Source organism: Pholis gunnellus (assembly GCF_910591455.1).
Source record: "Pholis gunnellus genome assembly, chromosome: 12".
Taxonomy (NCBI): domain Eukaryota; kingdom Metazoa; phylum Chordata; class Actinopteri; order Perciformes; family Pholidae; genus Pholis; species Pholis gunnellus.
The window spans coordinates 24759408-24775504 of NC_136539.1; the positions used below are offsets into that span (position 1 = coordinate 24759408).

General features: G+C 47.5%; 1 protein-coding gene across 5 annotated transcripts in view; it reads right to left on the reverse strand.

The window, feature by feature from the left end:
* The window catches only part of ttn.1 (titin, tandem duplicate 1), a 113063-nt gene that overhangs the window by 10091 nt on the left and 86875 nt on the right, over nt 1-16097 (reverse strand). For all 5 annotated transcript variants that reach the window (XM_079169873.1, XM_079169875.1, XM_079169874.1 and 2 more), the window contains 27 exons: nt 15783-16079; nt 14966-15553; nt 14523-14825; nt 14100-14396; nt 13718-14005; nt 13289-13594; nt 12740-13042; nt 12351-12656; nt 10461-12224; nt 9997-10290; nt 9545-9829; nt 9139-9438; nt 6970-9036; nt 6554-6856; nt 6161-6466; nt 5635-5925; nt 5231-5530; nt 4794-5099; nt 4371-4673; nt 3844-4125; nt 3124-3717; nt 2549-2836; nt 2124-2423; nt 1722-2024; nt 1250-1552; nt 567-1151; nt 185-487 (listed from right to left, as the gene is read on the reverse strand). In XM_079169873.1, coding sequence (XP_079025999.1) covers nt 185-487; nt 567-1151; nt 1250-1552; nt 1722-2024; nt 2124-2423; nt 2549-2836; nt 3124-3717; nt 3844-4125; nt 4371-4673; nt 4794-5099; nt 5231-5530; nt 5635-5925; nt 6161-6466; nt 6554-6856; nt 6970-9036; nt 9139-9438; nt 9545-9829; nt 9997-10290; nt 10461-12224; nt 12351-12656; nt 12740-13042; nt 13289-13594; nt 13718-14005; nt 14100-14396; nt 14523-14825; nt 14966-15553; nt 15783-16079 — 12165 coding nt within the window. The remainder of the gene's footprint in view (nt 1-184; nt 488-566; nt 1152-1249; nt 1553-1721; nt 2025-2123; nt 2424-2548; nt 2837-3123; nt 3718-3843; nt 4126-4370; nt 4674-4793; nt 5100-5230; nt 5531-5634; nt 5926-6160; nt 6467-6553; nt 6857-6969; nt 9037-9138; nt 9439-9544; nt 9830-9996; nt 10291-10460; nt 12225-12350; nt 12657-12739; nt 13043-13288; nt 13595-13717; nt 14006-14099; nt 14397-14522; nt 14826-14965; nt 15554-15782; nt 16080-16097) is intronic.

Below are 16097 nucleotides of genomic sequence, written 5' to 3' on the forward strand. Positions count from 1 at the left end.
TGACTTGCTGACACCAACAATAACCACTTTGCCTTTTTATTCTGATGTTGTTGTTTGAAAAACTTTGCTGTGAGAGAGTATATGTTCTAGCCAACTATTGGAAGTTGTCTTGATTAACTAATTGATTGAAGAAAATTCCAGCAACTATAGTGATGCTATTAATTATCAGTAAGTGGAGACTCACCGAATGGATCCTTGCATGTGACTGGGTCAGACACAGGACTAGCCTCACTCTCGCCGATGTTGTTGACGGCAACAATGCGGAACTGGTAATCTGCGTCAGGGGTGAGTCCAGGCAGAGTAAACATGGTAGAGGTGATCTTGGTCTGGTGTCGGGACCACGTTTCAGCGGACACTACCTTGTACTCAACAAAGTAGCCAGTGATGGTAGAACCACCATCGTGCTTTGGTCTGGACCAGGCCAATGCCACAGAGCTCTTGGTGACGTCCATGATCTCTGGTGGGGTGCTTGAATGCTCAGGGCGACCTGGTTTGAAAAATGCAGTGTTTTCATTACTAAATGGTCTCATACTGCTCACTTAAGACTGAAGAAGAGGAATACTTACAGAGAGGAGTCTTGGGTACCAGTGGCTGCTCTGACTTCAGAGAGGCGCTGATACCGAAGGAGTTTTCAGCCGTGACCTTGAAGTGGTACTCTGTTCCCTCCTTCAGGCCCTTGACAGCCAGATGAGTGTCAATCACTCTAGAGTCCACGGTGTACCAGGCATTTCTGGCTGCCTCGCGTCTTTCTACGATGTAACCCAGGATCTCTGAGCCACCGTCATCCGTGGGCGTCTTCCAGGACACCTTGACAGAGTTGGCCTGAATCTCTTCAAAGACCATTGGTCCATTCGGAGCACTTGGGCGGCCGATGACCTTCACCTTGATTTGGACCTTCTTCCTGCCAACCCTATTCTCCAGCAGGAGGTCGTACACTCCAGAATCACTCCTCTCGGCTCCCTTGATCACAAGCTCACTGGCATCCTCCGTGGAGGCAATCATGGCCTTGGTGGAGACTGCACCACCATCCTTGGACCACTTGCAGGTTGGATGAGGTTTACCCTTGATGGGCAAAGAGAGTCTAACCACACCTCCATGGCGTACGACGTACACGTCTTTGTATTTCAGCTCAAGTTCATAGTCAGGAGATTCTGGAGGACAAGGATAGTTATAAAAATGTGTTTAATTCTACATTACTTTTAAACAACTACAAGTGACAGCAGGTAGTTAATGTAACCTGTGTACTCACCAAGCATCTCAGTCACAGCCACAGTTCCAGGGACTTCAGCAGGTTCTCCAGAGCCACCAGCATTGCAGGCCATCACACGGAATTTGAACTCCTCTCCTTGTGGCATTTTGGTCAGTGTGTACTCGCAGATTAAAGATGGTGTGGTATTGCACTTGATCCAAGGCATGGTGCCCACCTTCTGCATCTCAATCAGGTAACCGTCCACCCTTGCATCTCCCTCATCATCGGGAGGACTCCAAGCCAGCGACACGGAGGATTTGGTGGTATCGGTGATCCTCGGGTTCTGAGGACAGCCAGGTGGCTCTGAGCGGGGAAGAGAAGCATGTCAGCATGTTTAGCTGCTGCTACAAAAGATACTATGAGTCTGTGCTTTCTCTTTTAAGACTTCTGGTACCACGCCACTGTAATTATGAATTCAGTTTTGTCTAAAAATCTAAATATAACAAGGCTTTCTTTGAAACAGTTGTCTTACCAATGGGATCTGTTGCCACTGCTGGTTTGGATAGCAGACTTGGTTTGCTAAGTCCTCTGGCATTGAGGGCAGTGATTCTGTGTTCATACTCCAGGCCCTCAATAAGCTCTGTCGACCTGTATCTGGTCATGGTGATGGGATTCTTGTTGGCTCGCACCCATCTGTCAGACCTGACTTCTTTGCGCTCGATGACGTATCCAGAAACCTCAATGCCGCCGTCTTCTTCTGGCGGGTTCCAGGCCACGGTCATGCCATCACGAGAAACATCAAAGATGGTTGGACGGCCAGGAGGTCCAGGCACATCTGTGGAGGAGGAGAAACATGTTACCATACCTCTGTTGACATAGTTCAGTCTGTATAATCATTAACTATTTCTGTAACCTTAAACACAGCAAGTCTTACTCTTCAAGCTCCTGCAGGTGATGATCTCAGATTGAAGGAATTCTCCAGTGCCGTAGCGATTAATGGCAGCTGCACGGAAGACATACTCATCTCTCTCAATCAGGTTCTCAAACTTGAAAGTTGGTCGGCTAACAGAATCGCAGACGGGCACCCAGCCGGGTCTGTGAGCATCACGCTGCTCCACTGCGTAGCCACTGATGGGAGCTCCGCCATCTCTGGCTGGAGGATCCCAGCTGCAGCTGACGGTGGTAGCATCAATCTCATCAATCCTGAAGGGTCCCGTTGGTTCATCAGGTTTAGCTGGTAAAAGGGGATTTACAGGATTAATTGTTACAGTCAACGTGATGGCCTGAAACAATGACTTTATTGCAACATGCTCTTGATGAGCATCAGTAATACTTAATAACAGAGAGGTGGTTCCTTACAGAGGATGATGACCTTGATGACCTCGGTGATAACACCGACAGCATTCTTCACCTCCAGGGAGTAGTCACCAGTGTCATCGATAGTGGTCTCAGACACAGTCAGTTTGGAGAACTTGCCAGTGCTCTTGATCTTGACGCGATCTGTGACTTTCATCTTGTTATCTCTGAAGTACCAGGAGCAGATGGGAGGAGGCCTGCCAATGAGGGGCAGGTCCAACTCCAGAGTCTTACCGGCCAGAACATTGACAACTTTCTGAGGAATACTGGAGAAGTCCACCACAGGCATTACTGGAGAAGGAAAAAGAGAGATGGAAAAACTATAGTTTACATCCCACTTTGGTTGGTAAATAGATTTGAGCTGAGCTGTGATGTTTTGCCGAATGTTGCTGCTGGGCAGAACATCTTCAACATTTCTGGAGCCCAAAGTAGCAACTTCATGTTTTCCTTGATAAGTATGTATTTCTAACTTTCCCTCTTTCAAACCCTCTTCGTTAAAGAGCTAAATGATAGCAGTGTTTTTAGTAAATGTTTCTGCTTTAAACATTTGTAAAAACATGTTGTTTTTGACTAGTTACCTCTCTGTTCCTGTACAGTGATGGCAGTAACAAGCTCTTTGGGCTCGCTGGCTCCTCTGCTGTTGATCGCTCTGATCCTAAACAAGTACTGCTCGCTCTCGTTCAGCTTCTCGATGGTGTGCTCAAAGTCAGTGGTCTTCAGCGTGGCCACCTTCATCCACTTGTCAGTGCCAAACTTGCAGGCTTCGATGACGTAGCCCGTCAGTCTGCTGCCACCATCGTGCTCGGGCTTCTCCCAGCCCAGGGTGACAGTGCTCTTGGTGACGTCGATCATCTCCAGCTTTTGCGGCTGCAGAGGCACCTCGCAAACCAGAATGACGTCGGGAGTCTCGCAGGGCTCACCGATGCCATAGATGTTCTCAGGGAGGACCCGGAAGTAGTACAGCATGCCCTCCATGAGGCTGTCGATCTTGTAAGAGGTCTTACTGCATTTGGAGGTGACGGTCTTGTAGGCTCTCATGGAGGCCTCACGCCTCTCAATGATGTAGTTGTTGACAGGAGCACTGCCATCGACAGTTGGGGCTTCCCAAGAAATGGTTGCAGACTCCTTGGTCAGCTCCTTGATCTTAATTGCTCCAGTTGGTCCAGGAGTATCTAACAATAAAAACAATACTTTGTCAATATATCACATTTCCAAGAGCTACTGTATCAGTCACATTTAAAAAATCTGTGCCCTATGTAATATGAAGATTCTGTTCGGTGACATCTTCATTAACTTACCATAGACCTTGACCAGAATGTTGACTTCCTGTTTCCCGGCAGAATTCTCGGCTACCAGCGTGTACTTGCCAGCGTCGTAGCGGTGGACCCTATCGATGATCAGCGTGGTAGATGTGGTGGTGACATCAATGAAGCCTCTGTTGTGGAGTTCAACACCAGGTTTGCTCCAAGTGATGGCGGGAGCGGGACGACCAGTAACGTTTACGAACAGGCGGAGGGATCCACCAGCGCGCAGACAGATGGTCTTCTTCAGGTCATCGTGGAGCTCAAAGTCAGGAGTTTCTGTGTGAAAAGGGAATAATTCATATATGGCAATATAAATGTTAACACACCATGAAAGACATAATAATATTTACTTTATTGGAAGAAGAAAAGTCAAGACTGAAACCAAGTTTAAACCTGTGCATGTGGATTTTGTATGTGAATGTGATTTTTGTCATAGGTAGCTAGTATTAAGGGACATATATTTTGTCTCTCATCTCTTTCTCTATAAAGGTATCAGATATTTGCTTTTCCAGATTCCTTACCAATTCTCTCTACTGGCTCAGTCTCAGCGCACGGTTCACTGAAGTCTCCTGTGCCGTTGACGTTGATACCGGCCACTCTGAAGCAGTACTTCTTGCCTGCTGAAAGTCCGGTCACCACGTGCTCTGCAGCACGTAAAGTCTTCTCATGGGCCTTCTTCCATTCCTCTGCTCCGGCTTCCTGCATCTCCAGGATGTAGCCCATCACATCAGCTCCTCCGTCATCCACGGGCCGGGACCAGGCCAGGCTGATGCTGTCGGCGTGAGTGTCGGTGATACGAGGGATGGAAGGAGGAGCAGGGGTGCCTGAGAGGACAGCATACAGGAATGAGGATCAATAGATCTGTGATATCTATAAGGATCTACTGATGTGTTTATAGACATTGTTACCCATTAGTCATGTTACAAAAGACAAACTGGACTTACATGTTGGCTCTCTGCAGACGACGTACAGAGAAACCTCGCTGGGTTCGCTCTCTCCGGCCTTATTGATGGCCGTCACTCTGAACTGGTAGATGTTGCCTTCAGTCAAACCGGACACCTTCAGCAAGGTGTCCAGGAAAGCTCCGTCTCTGTTCACCTTCACCCAGCGGGCACTCTTTCTCTCGCGCCTCTCCACCAGGTAGTGGATCAGCGGGCTGCCGCCATCGCTCTCTGGCTTCAGCCACTCGATGGTGGCAAAGTCCTCTCCTGACACCAGGATCTCTGGAGTGCCAGGAGGAGTTGGCACAGCTGGAGGGCAGGAAAGGTGTTCGAAGTGTTAGAAGTTATGAGAATTTCATTTGTTGTTTTATCCTAGTGGGGTACTTGTTTAAAGATAAAAGAGCAGTTTCTTTGGAATATTATCAACAATAATCCCTTACTGAAAGTGTTTCTGGCTACCATGGCCTCGGATTGCAGGAGGACTCCAGCTCCGTATTTGTTGACTGCCCGGACTCTGAACAGGTACTCTGTGTTCTTGAACAGTGCTGTGATGTTGCAGGTGAGCTCTTTGCACTCGGCATGCATGATGACCCAGTTGAGTCTGTTGGTGTCTCTCCTCTCCACGATGAAGTGGGAGATCTCGTCACCGCCGTCCTCGAGAGGAGGCTTCCAGCTCAGTGTGCACGACTCCTCTGTGATCTTGCTGACCTCAAGGCAGCCTTCACACACTCCAGGGGTGTCTGGAAAAAACCAAAAGGTGTGCTCATTGTAATACTCATAAGATAACTTTGACAAACTAATAAGTGTAATCTGCAATGCTGAAAAACAAAGCTCTCTCTCTTACCAAGCACTTTGACGTTAACCTCAGCAGTCTTGGTTCCGCTTACGTTCCTGACCGTGAGGATGTACTTTCCAGTGTCGTCTCTGTCACAGAACTTGATGATGGCCATGGCCTTGGTGGAGGTGTACTGCAGGTGGTACTTTTCACACAGCTCCAGATCCCTGCTGCCCTTTGACCAGGAAGCCTTGGGGTCCGGCCTGCCTCCCACTGCAGCGTCCAGAACCAGGTCTGAACCGGCTCTGACCCTGACGGTTTCAGTCAGGAGTTTGCTGTCCAGCTGGGCCTTTGGAGGCTCTGTTGGGTGGAAAAGGAACATGATTATGAAGCAATTTTTGATAAGATAGGACTCCTTTTCTGGGACTGTAATAAATGCACATTGAATTCATTCTACATGTTTAAGCCTTAAGGTGTTGCTCACGCTAACTTAGCAGGGCACATTAGACTGTTACATCTGAATGTTATTTTAATAAATACTTTTCATTCTGATGTATTGACGGTATTGTATCACAATCCCAGATGCAGATCTTACCGAAGTCGGTCTTGCACTGCACAGAGCCAGTGGACTGCGAGGGGATGCTGAAGACCTGGTTGGCGTTCTTGGCGATGACTCTGAACTCATAGGGCTCTCCTTCTCCCAGGGCGGTAACGGTGTAGAAAGTGTCCACCACATTGGTGTAGTTACACTTGAGCCAGTGGCCTTCACCCGTCAAAGTGTACGGCTTACGCTCAATGATGTAGCCCACAATCGGACTACCACCATCGTTGAGTGGAGCCGACCATTTGAGGGACACAGTACTTCTTGTAACATTTGTGACTTCTGGCTTACTTGGTGAATCTAAAAAAACAGATCAGACATGTTGGATTTATGGATTATTACCTAAAAGGTCACCGGATAGCGAGATCCTAAACTGTCAAAACTTACCAACTGGGTTTTGAGCAACTGCTCCCTTAGAGGCCTCGCTGGCTTTGCTTAGTCCACCACTGTTCATGGCATAAACCCTGAACTGGTACTCTAGGCCTTCAACTAGGCCTTCCATCTTGCTGTAGCAGTCAAAGCAAGGGATCTTGTTCTCCCTCACCCACAGGATATTGTTCCTCTCCTTCTTCTCGATCCAGTAGCCTGTCACCTTGCTTCCGCCATCATGGTAGGGCTCCTCCCATTTTATGGTCATTGTGTTAGCAGTGACATTGAAGGCTGAAGGCCTTGTTGGAGGGCCAGGAGGTGCTGTGATAAAAAACCAGATTGTGTCATTATGTCACAGTCATCTTAAGGCCAGCCTGATTCAGTAGAAGACTTTTTCACAGATATTAACAGTCTAAGAAATGTAGAGTACTTACTGAAAGGATGCTCTGCAACAATAGTCTCAGACTCAGTGTGCTTGCTGACACCAAATCTATTCTCAGCAGAGACCCTGAATGTGTACTGCATGTACTTAGTCAAGTGACTGACATCAAGAGATGTGCGCTTAACGCTGGAGTTGATCAGCTGCCAGGCGGTGGAGCCAGACTCTCGCTTCTCCACGATGTAGTTGGTGATTCCAGTGCCACCATCATCCTCTGGTGCTTGCCAGTTGATGACACAGGACTCAGAGGTGATGGATGAGATTTCGATGGGTCCGGTTGGAGGTGTGGGTTTACCTGTGACATTAACTTCAATAGTGAACGTCCTGGTTCCGGCCACGTTCTCCAGAGTCAGGTAGTATTTACCACCATCTCCTCTCATTGCCTCCTTGACTGAGATGCTGGTTCTGTCCTTAGTTGTTTGAATGGAGACTCTGTCTGAGTTCTTTAGCCTCATCTCTTCCAGCTTCCAGGTGACCTTAGGAGCAGGTCTACCAGTAATGGGAACATCAATGATGAAGGTTCTGCCAGAATTACATGTGATGAGCTGGTTGGTAATCTCACTGAGGTTAGCAGCAGGTTCAATATGAGGCTCTTTGACCAGCACAGGAGCCAGAGTTTCTCTGGGTTTGCTGGAACCCGATTCATTCTTGGCCTTCACGCGGAAGTCATACTCATCACCCTTGTTGAGCTTTTCAACCACATAGGTGAGGTTATTGGTGTTGCCAACTACTACCCATTTGTCTGCACCCTTTGGCTTAGCCTCAATGGTGTAACACTGGATGCGGCTGCCACCATCATGCTCTGGTTTCAGCCAGCCCAGAACCACAGAGCTGTCTGTGGTATCCAGGATGTCCATTCTCTTTGGAGATGCTGGCTCTGCGGTGGCAATGACAGGCTCAGTGAGCTCAAACGCCTCACCCACACCGTTCTGGTTCTCGGCTGAGACCCTGAAGAAGTATGGCACTCCCTCCAGCAGGTCCTGGATCTTCAGGATATGTTGCTTGCATTTGCCACCAGACTGCTGCCATGTGCGTCGGCTAGCCTCGCGCCTCTCAACAATATAGTGATGGATTCGTGCCCCACCGTCATTGAGAGGAGGCTCCCAGATAACTGTGACCGAGCCTCTGGACACCTCCTTCAAGTCAACACCTCGTGGAGGTCCAGGAGTGTCCAAAACCTTTACAGTGAATGTAATGGCCTTGCTGCCACTAGCGTTCTCCAGGTTAACAGTGTATTTGCCTGTATCATTTCTTGAACAGTTTTCAATGCTTAAAGAACTGTATCCATCTGTAGTTGTGACCTCTGACATGACACCCAGCTCGCCTTCTTCCTTCACCCATGTGGCATTGGGAATTGGCTTTCCTCTGAAGTTGATGCCCAAGCACACTGAGCCTCCAGGCTTGACAATGTGTGTCTGCTTGAAGGTGGCGTCAATATCCACGTGTGGTGGTGTTAGCCTGTCTACAGCCTGAGCAAGCTCTGGAATCTCCTTGTCATCGCCTCTACCCACATGGTTTACAGCTGCAACACGTAACTTGTACTCAGCTCCCGTCTGTAGACCAGTCACCGTGTAATTTGTTTCTGCCACTAGCTCCTCATTTACTCTCTTCCATTCGGTCTCTTCTCCCTTCACCATTTCAATAATGTAGCCCATGATCTCCATGCCTCCGTCCTCAGCTGGCCTGGACCATTCCAGGCTGATGGAGGTGTTGGTGGAGTCGGACACACAGACCACAGATGGAGCACAAGGAATATCCTTTGGCTCGGCAGCTTTGATAGGTATAGAGATGCTGCTAGGATCTCCAGCACCAGCATCGTTCACGGCCATGACACGGAACTCGTATTCCATATCCTCTGTCAGGTGGAGCACCTTGTGAGCACAATCGATGATGGGCTTCTTGGTAGTCACCTTGTAGAATCGGACAGTCTTCTTTTCCCGTTTCTCCAGGAGGTAATACTGAATGGGGTTTCCTCCGTCAGATGTCGGAGGAGTCCACGACAGTGTGATGCTCTCTCCTGACGTTTCAGTAGCGTCAGGAGTGCCTGGAGCCTCAGGAGTAGCTGAGGGAACATTTTTGATGGATTAGTTCAATAATTGAAAAATATAGAAAACTAAAAATATAATATTAAATTTAAAAACAGCTTTTCCAACTTTCCACTTACTGTATTGCATCTGTGCAATGACCGGGCTGGACTCCAAAGGTCTGCCAACTCCAAACGTGTTAACAGCAGAGGCCCTGAACTGGTACTCATTGGTCTTGATGAGCTTGGTTACATTGAACGTGCACTCTGTACATTCGTCAGACACCAAAGACCAAGAAATCTTGGCAGTCTCACGCCTCTCAATGATGTAATGCGTAATCTCTGAGCAGCCGTCATTCTCCGGTGGGTTCCAAGTCAGAGTGCATTTACCCTCTGAGATGTTGCTGAACGTCATGGGTCCCACCGGCTCCCCAGGTGTGTCTGTATCACATGGGAGTGTGAGATTGAAGTTAGAACATGAATAAGTAAATAAAGCGGTGTACAACTGCAATGTATTATAAAGAGTAAAAATGTCAGAACTGCGTACCTTGGACTTGAACAAGGATTCCCTCCTTTCGGCTTCCAGATCCGTTAGTAGCCTCCACAGTGTAGTGGCCACGGTGTGTACGATCAGCGTCCCTGACAAACAGGGTGCTGGATCCAGCTACATTGATGATGTCCATCATCCTTTTGGTGACCTCCACACCGTCTCTGAACCAGACGACCTTGGGAACAGGGCGTCCGGTGATGGTCGCCTTCAGCCTGATTTTATCTCCTGCTTTCACCGTCAAACCCTCAAAGTACTCTGGGCCAAACTCAATATTAGGAGTAGCTAGTTTAAAGGATAAAGGAATGGAATTAGTACAGTACTTAGCTTAAAACCTGACAACTCAACATTCAATGACAAAGAAAAGATGAAGAACACATTCAAGCTGCTAATATAACTCATATATTATTACTCATATAATATTAGTCATTCTCCGAGTTCTTTTTACTCACCGTTCTCACTTCTGACCACAATCAAGCCAGAGGAGTTGGAGGGAGGACTGACGACACCGATTGCATTTCTGGCAGTCACTCTGAACTCGTAGCGTTCATTTGTTGCCAACCCAGTGACGGTGTACAGGCAGTCATGTACATCAGACAAGTTGGCCTTGAACCAGCGTCCATGTCCTTGGCGTTTCTCAAGGCTGTAGCTGGTAATCTTGCTACCACCATCACGTTTGGGGGCATCCCATTTCAGTGTCACTGAGTCACTTGTCACGTCGGTGTAGTCGGGCTGACCAGGAGGATCTGGAAGACATCAGATGAATCTTTGAATTTATTTTTGTTAAAGTGCTGTCATTCTAGTCCAATTTATGAACAGAAATTATTTTGCTGAACTTGCTATTATTCCAATATTCTGCATGTTAGAAGTGTAAAAAATAAACAAAAATAATGTCATGGTCTAAATCTGCACTCACCAACAGGACTGACAGCCATGACTGGCTTGCTCTCGTCACTCATCCGGCTGAAGCCAGAGTCGTTCTGGGCGTAGACTCTGAAGGAGTACTCAAGACCTTCAATGAGCTCCAAGATTCTGAAATCCGTTTCCTTGATCAGCATAGTGTTCACCTTTTGCCACATGATGCTGTTCTTTTCTCTCTTTTCCACATGGAAGCCCTGGATGGGGGCACCGCCGTCATAAATGGGCTGCTCCCACTGGATGGTCATGCCATCGTTGGTGACGTTGTATACAAAAGGCTTGCCTGGCGGGCCTGGAGGCCTAAACTGGTGCTTGGCAATGACCGTCTGGGATACAAGAGGCTCGCTGACACCGTATCTGTTCTCAGCACGCACTCTGAACTGGTACTGGACACCCTTGATCAGGTTGGGGACCTTGAACTGAGTATCCACTACACTGGAGCAGGCCATCTTCCAGTCAGACTTGGAGGTGTCGCGCTTCTCTACAGCGTAGCAGGTGATGTCTCCACCACCGTCGTCATTGGGTTCATCCCAGGAGATCATGATGCTCTCACTTCTCACTTCATCCAGGCGGATGGGTCCAACAGGCTTTGATGGAGGTCCAAGTGTAATGACATGGATGTGGACTGATTTCCTACTGACTTTATTGTCAAGGGTCAGAGTGTATTTACCCTCATTCTCCTTGGTTACATTCTTAATCATTAGAGTGGCTTTGTTTTCTGTCTTCTTGAAGCGGATTACGTCACTCTCCTTCAGAGGCAGGTTGTCCTTCAGCCACAGGATAGAAGGTTTGGGTTTACCTACGTATGGCAGCTCGATGTGCACATTGTGACCCAGACGAACATTGATACGGCTACCTGGGTACTCTGCGAGGCTTGCCTCAGGTGTGATAATGTAGTCAATAACCGTGATAGGCCCAATCTCAACGAAGTCGCCCTTTCCCTTGTCATTCCTGGCAGCAACTCTGAAGAACACGTCTGAGTGCTCCTTGAGTTTCTTGACTTCAAACTCACACTGTCTGCTGGTTCCTTCCATTGACCAGTCCTGGTCCTTCAGCTTCTTCTCAATGACGTAGTCAGAGATGATGCTGCCGCCATCGTAATCAGGCTTCAGCCACTGCAGAGTGACGGAGGTCTTTGATGAATCCTTCATAGAAACCTCCTTCACTGGTCCTGGAGTCTCTGTGGCCTTCACAGGGTCAAGTGTTTCACATGGATCACCAACACCATTCTCATTCTCTGCTAACACGCGGAAGAAGAAGGATGTCTTCTCTGAGAGGTCTTCAATGGTGTATGTTGTGTCCGTGCATTTGCTTGCCACTGCAGAGAAGGATCTCTTGGAGGAGTCCCTCTTCTCAACAATGTAGTGTGTGATCTCAGCACCGCCGTCGAGAAGTGGAGGCTCCCAGCATAGAGTGACCTGTCCACGGGTCACGTCCTTCAGGACCAGGTTCCTGCACTGAGCTGGAGTATCCTGGACCTTCATGGACAGGGTTAGCGACTTTGGCTCTCCGACGCCATTCTCGAGCTTCACTGTGTACTTTCCGGTGTCCAGCTTGGTCACCTCACGCATCACAAGAACTGTGGTGGTGTGTGAGTGGTGGAACTCGTATTTGGGGTCACGGTCAATGCATTCTTCTCCCTTACTCCAGGAAGCAGTGGGAGCAGGTCTGCCCTTCAGGGGAACAGACAGCTCCACGTCCTTGCCAGCCTTCACAATATAATGAGTTCTCATGGCGACATCCGAGTCGATCTGGGCCTCCTCTGTGAAAATCATGAATACACATCGTCACACAGGGACTATTATATTTGAGCAACGTAAAAACGAACTAGACATATATGTTACATACTGAACACGCTTCACATTTTCAATATCTGTGATTAATTTACCCAGGATATCCTTAGCTTGAATGGGCTCCGTCATGGACAGAGGCTCTCCGAGGCCAGCACAGTTGACAGCAGAGACTCTGAAGAAGTAGTTGACATCTGGTTTTAAGTCGTGAACTGTGTATTCTGTTGTCTTGACCTCTCCCCTGGAGGTTATCAGAGCCCATTCTTCCTCTCCCTCTACAAGCTTCTCCACCATGTAGCTGGTGACCTCACTGCCTCCATCCCATTCTGGCTTGGACCAGCCCAAGGTGATGGATGTCTTGGTGGAGTCCACCACCTTCAGCTTGCAAGGCTCATCTGGTGGATCTGTAAGCAGAATGTATTTGTTTAGTGGCAGTGTTCTGTATTTATCTCTCTTGTTATGGCTCTGTGAATGTTGGACCACTTACCAACAGGGTCAGCAGCCTTGTAGTAGTCTGACGTATCAGAGAACGGTCCCTCTCCGGCCCTGTTAATGGCACAGATGCGATATTGGTACTCGTTTCCTTCTGTCAGATGGTAGACCGTCTGTTTGATGCCAGTGACAGGGTCTTTGTAGACTCTGATCCAGCGTAAGCTCTTCTTGTCGCGTCTCTCCAGGTAGTAGCCCGTCACGGTGCTACCGCCGTCTACACCTGGTTTGTCCCATTCTACCACCATGGTGGTCTTGGTTGCGATGTTCACCTCAGGAGTACGAGGCTGTCCAGGAGTTACTATAGAAATGTATGACAAAACATGTTTCAAATGATAACATAAGTTACAATCTTTTTTTTCTCATGAAATCAAAGAATTTGGAAAAAGACAATAGATAAGTTCTGCAGAGAAATGTATTTAGTTTATAGAGAGTGTTACCTAAACAGGAAACCTTAGAAAACTGAATCACTCAATCATAAAATCTCCTCTGACTTCACACTCACATCAACAATCAAATTCACAGCATCCTACAGCCCAAAACTTACCAAACGTGTTCTTAGCGATGACAGGCTCCGACACCAGTGGCTCTCCAACTCCGTACTTATTAACGCCCATTATGCGGAACACATACTCATTTCCACGCATTAGCTTGGTTACGCAGGCATATGTCTGCTCGTGGTGGTCGGAGATTGTCGTCCAGACCACTCGGCTGGTTTCACGCCTCTCAACAATGTAGTGGGTCACCTTGAAGCCTCCCTGGTCAGACTCAGGCACAGGCTGCCAGCTGAAGGTTATCCTGTCTGCCGTGACGGAGTTGAATACAATGGTGCCGGCTGGGGGTCCAGGTTTGTCTAAGGGGGGTAAAAAAAAATTAGTGTATATGATCATAAAATACAGGAATTGCATCTCCATTTAAATTGGATATGTACAGAATTATGGAAATATGAAAAGGTGAGGCAATAATTTGTAAATACCTAGGATTTCAATCCTAATGGTTGCAGATGCTGAGCCCAGAACATTCTTGATCTTGACCTCATATGAGCCCGTGTCAAAGCGAGCTGCATCCTTGATCAGCACAGCAGAAGAGTCGGTGGTGCTTTCGATAGACTTGGTAGAAGTTGCTATCAGCTCGTTTCCATCCTTGAGCCACTCAATGGTTGGCAGAGGCTTGGCGATGATTCCGACTCTAAGCTTAACTGAAGCTCCAGCCTTGAACTGAACCACATCCAGATACTCCGGAGGAAGGTCAATAGCAGGGGCACCTGTGGGACACAAGAATATCGATATAAATAATGTCCATATAAATCCAACAAATCAAATAAGACATGCAAACACAGATCTCAATCAAATACTCACCACACGCGTCAACACAAGTGACTGGGCCAGCAATGAGAGACGGGTTACTGACGGACCCAACAGCATTCTTGGCGTATACTCTGAACTCATAAGTCTCATCCTGGCTCAGTCCAGAAACACTGAAGCCCAGTTCAATGATGTTTGTGAAGTTGGCCTTCACCCATCTGCCACTGGGAGCTTCCCTCCTCTCCACACTGTAGCCGGTAATCTTGCTGCCACCATCGTACGGAGGCCTCTGCCAGGCCAGTCTGATTGAGTTCTTGGTGACTTCTGTTATATGGACATTTGCTGGGGGCTCTGCAACATTAAATTGTGAAAGATGCAATTTGAGTGAAACAACAGTCTTAGTGTAAGCTCTTATACCATTTAATGCTATGGGTCCCCTTAAAGCTGGTGAAGGAGATCCAAATTAAAGTCACTTACCGCAGGCATCAATAGCAAGCACCTCTTCAGAGGTCTTGCTCAACTTTCCAATACCGGCGGCATTTTCAGCTGCCACCTTGAATTCATAGATGAGGCCAGGGCAGATGTTTGCGACTCGCCACTGGTTTCCTGAGATTGGTGTCTTATTGACCTTCTGCCAGAGGATGCTGCTCCTCTCCTTCATTTGGAGATGATATCCAAACACAGTGTTTCCACCATCATTGACTGGCTCATTCCAGCAGACTGTGAGGTTCTCTCTGGAGACATAGCTGAGCCATGGTGTGGATGGAGGCCCAGGGATGGCTGTAATGAACAACACGTTAATGTTTATTCAGAAAGATCATCCATGAAACAAAAGTTGTTAAAGGAAATGGATAATTAAAAGAATAAGACCCCAACACACACACACACACACACACACACACACACACACTATTACTTACTGAATGGAAGCTTTATCATGATTGGCTTGGTGTCAATATGGTCACCGACTCCGAAGCGGTTCTCAGCCTTGATCCTGAACTGATATTCCTCTCCCTTGGTCAGCTTATTCACCTTGATTGAGCTTCGGGCAATGCTAGTTGACACCTCTGCCCAGTTAGGAGTGCTGGTTTCACGTTTCAGAACAATGTAGTTGGTAACAGGACAGCCACCATCATACTCTGGAACAGCCCACTTCAGACATACTGTGGTTTCTCCGACCTCACCGACCTCGACTGGACCAACAGGAGGTCCCGGTCTGTCCATCACAACGAAGATGAGGAAGATCTTGGTGGTACCTCCCACATTAGAGGCAGTGACTTCATATTTGCCATTGTCACTTGCAATGCTTTCATTTAGGGTGATGGTTAAAGTGCCCGGAGTCACTTCAGTTAGCAGCCTCTTGGATCCCTTGATGACAACATTGTTCTTGGACATAGTCACCTTAGCCATGGGCCTGGCAGTGAGAGGAATCTCAAAGGTTAAGTTGGATCCTGCTCTCACGTAAACTGTATTCTTGGGGTAATTCTTCAGGTCAAATTCAGGAGCCTCTGTTTAAGAAGAAGACATCAATGTAAAAATTCCATTGCTTTTCAAAAATACCTCTAAATATGCATTTTCATTACATGGAAATACAGAATTCCTATTCATTATTTTATATCATGTATACCTTTTAAAGAAAATAAATCAATTAGTTAAAATATATCTAATTGTATTCTATTGTAATTGTTTTCTCTGGACAGTAATAGTAACCAATATCAAATTGTCAAAAGATAATACCGTGTATTTCCTTGACGATAACGGGTACGATCATCTCCTTTGGTTCACTGAGTCCGGCATGATTCTCGGCACGGACTCTAAAGTAATACTCTGCACACTCCCTCAGGCTCTTGATGGTGTGGGTCATGGTCTTCACAGTGGCACACTTCACCCACTTGGTCTGTCCCTTCTCCAGGGCATCAATAAGATAACTAGTGACTCTGCTACCGCCATCGTATTCTGGTCTTGTCCAGGCAATCGTAACGCTGTCCTTGGTAACATTTGCAACTCCAAGTTTCATGGGAACACTTGGTACCTCTGGAAAAGACAGTGGGA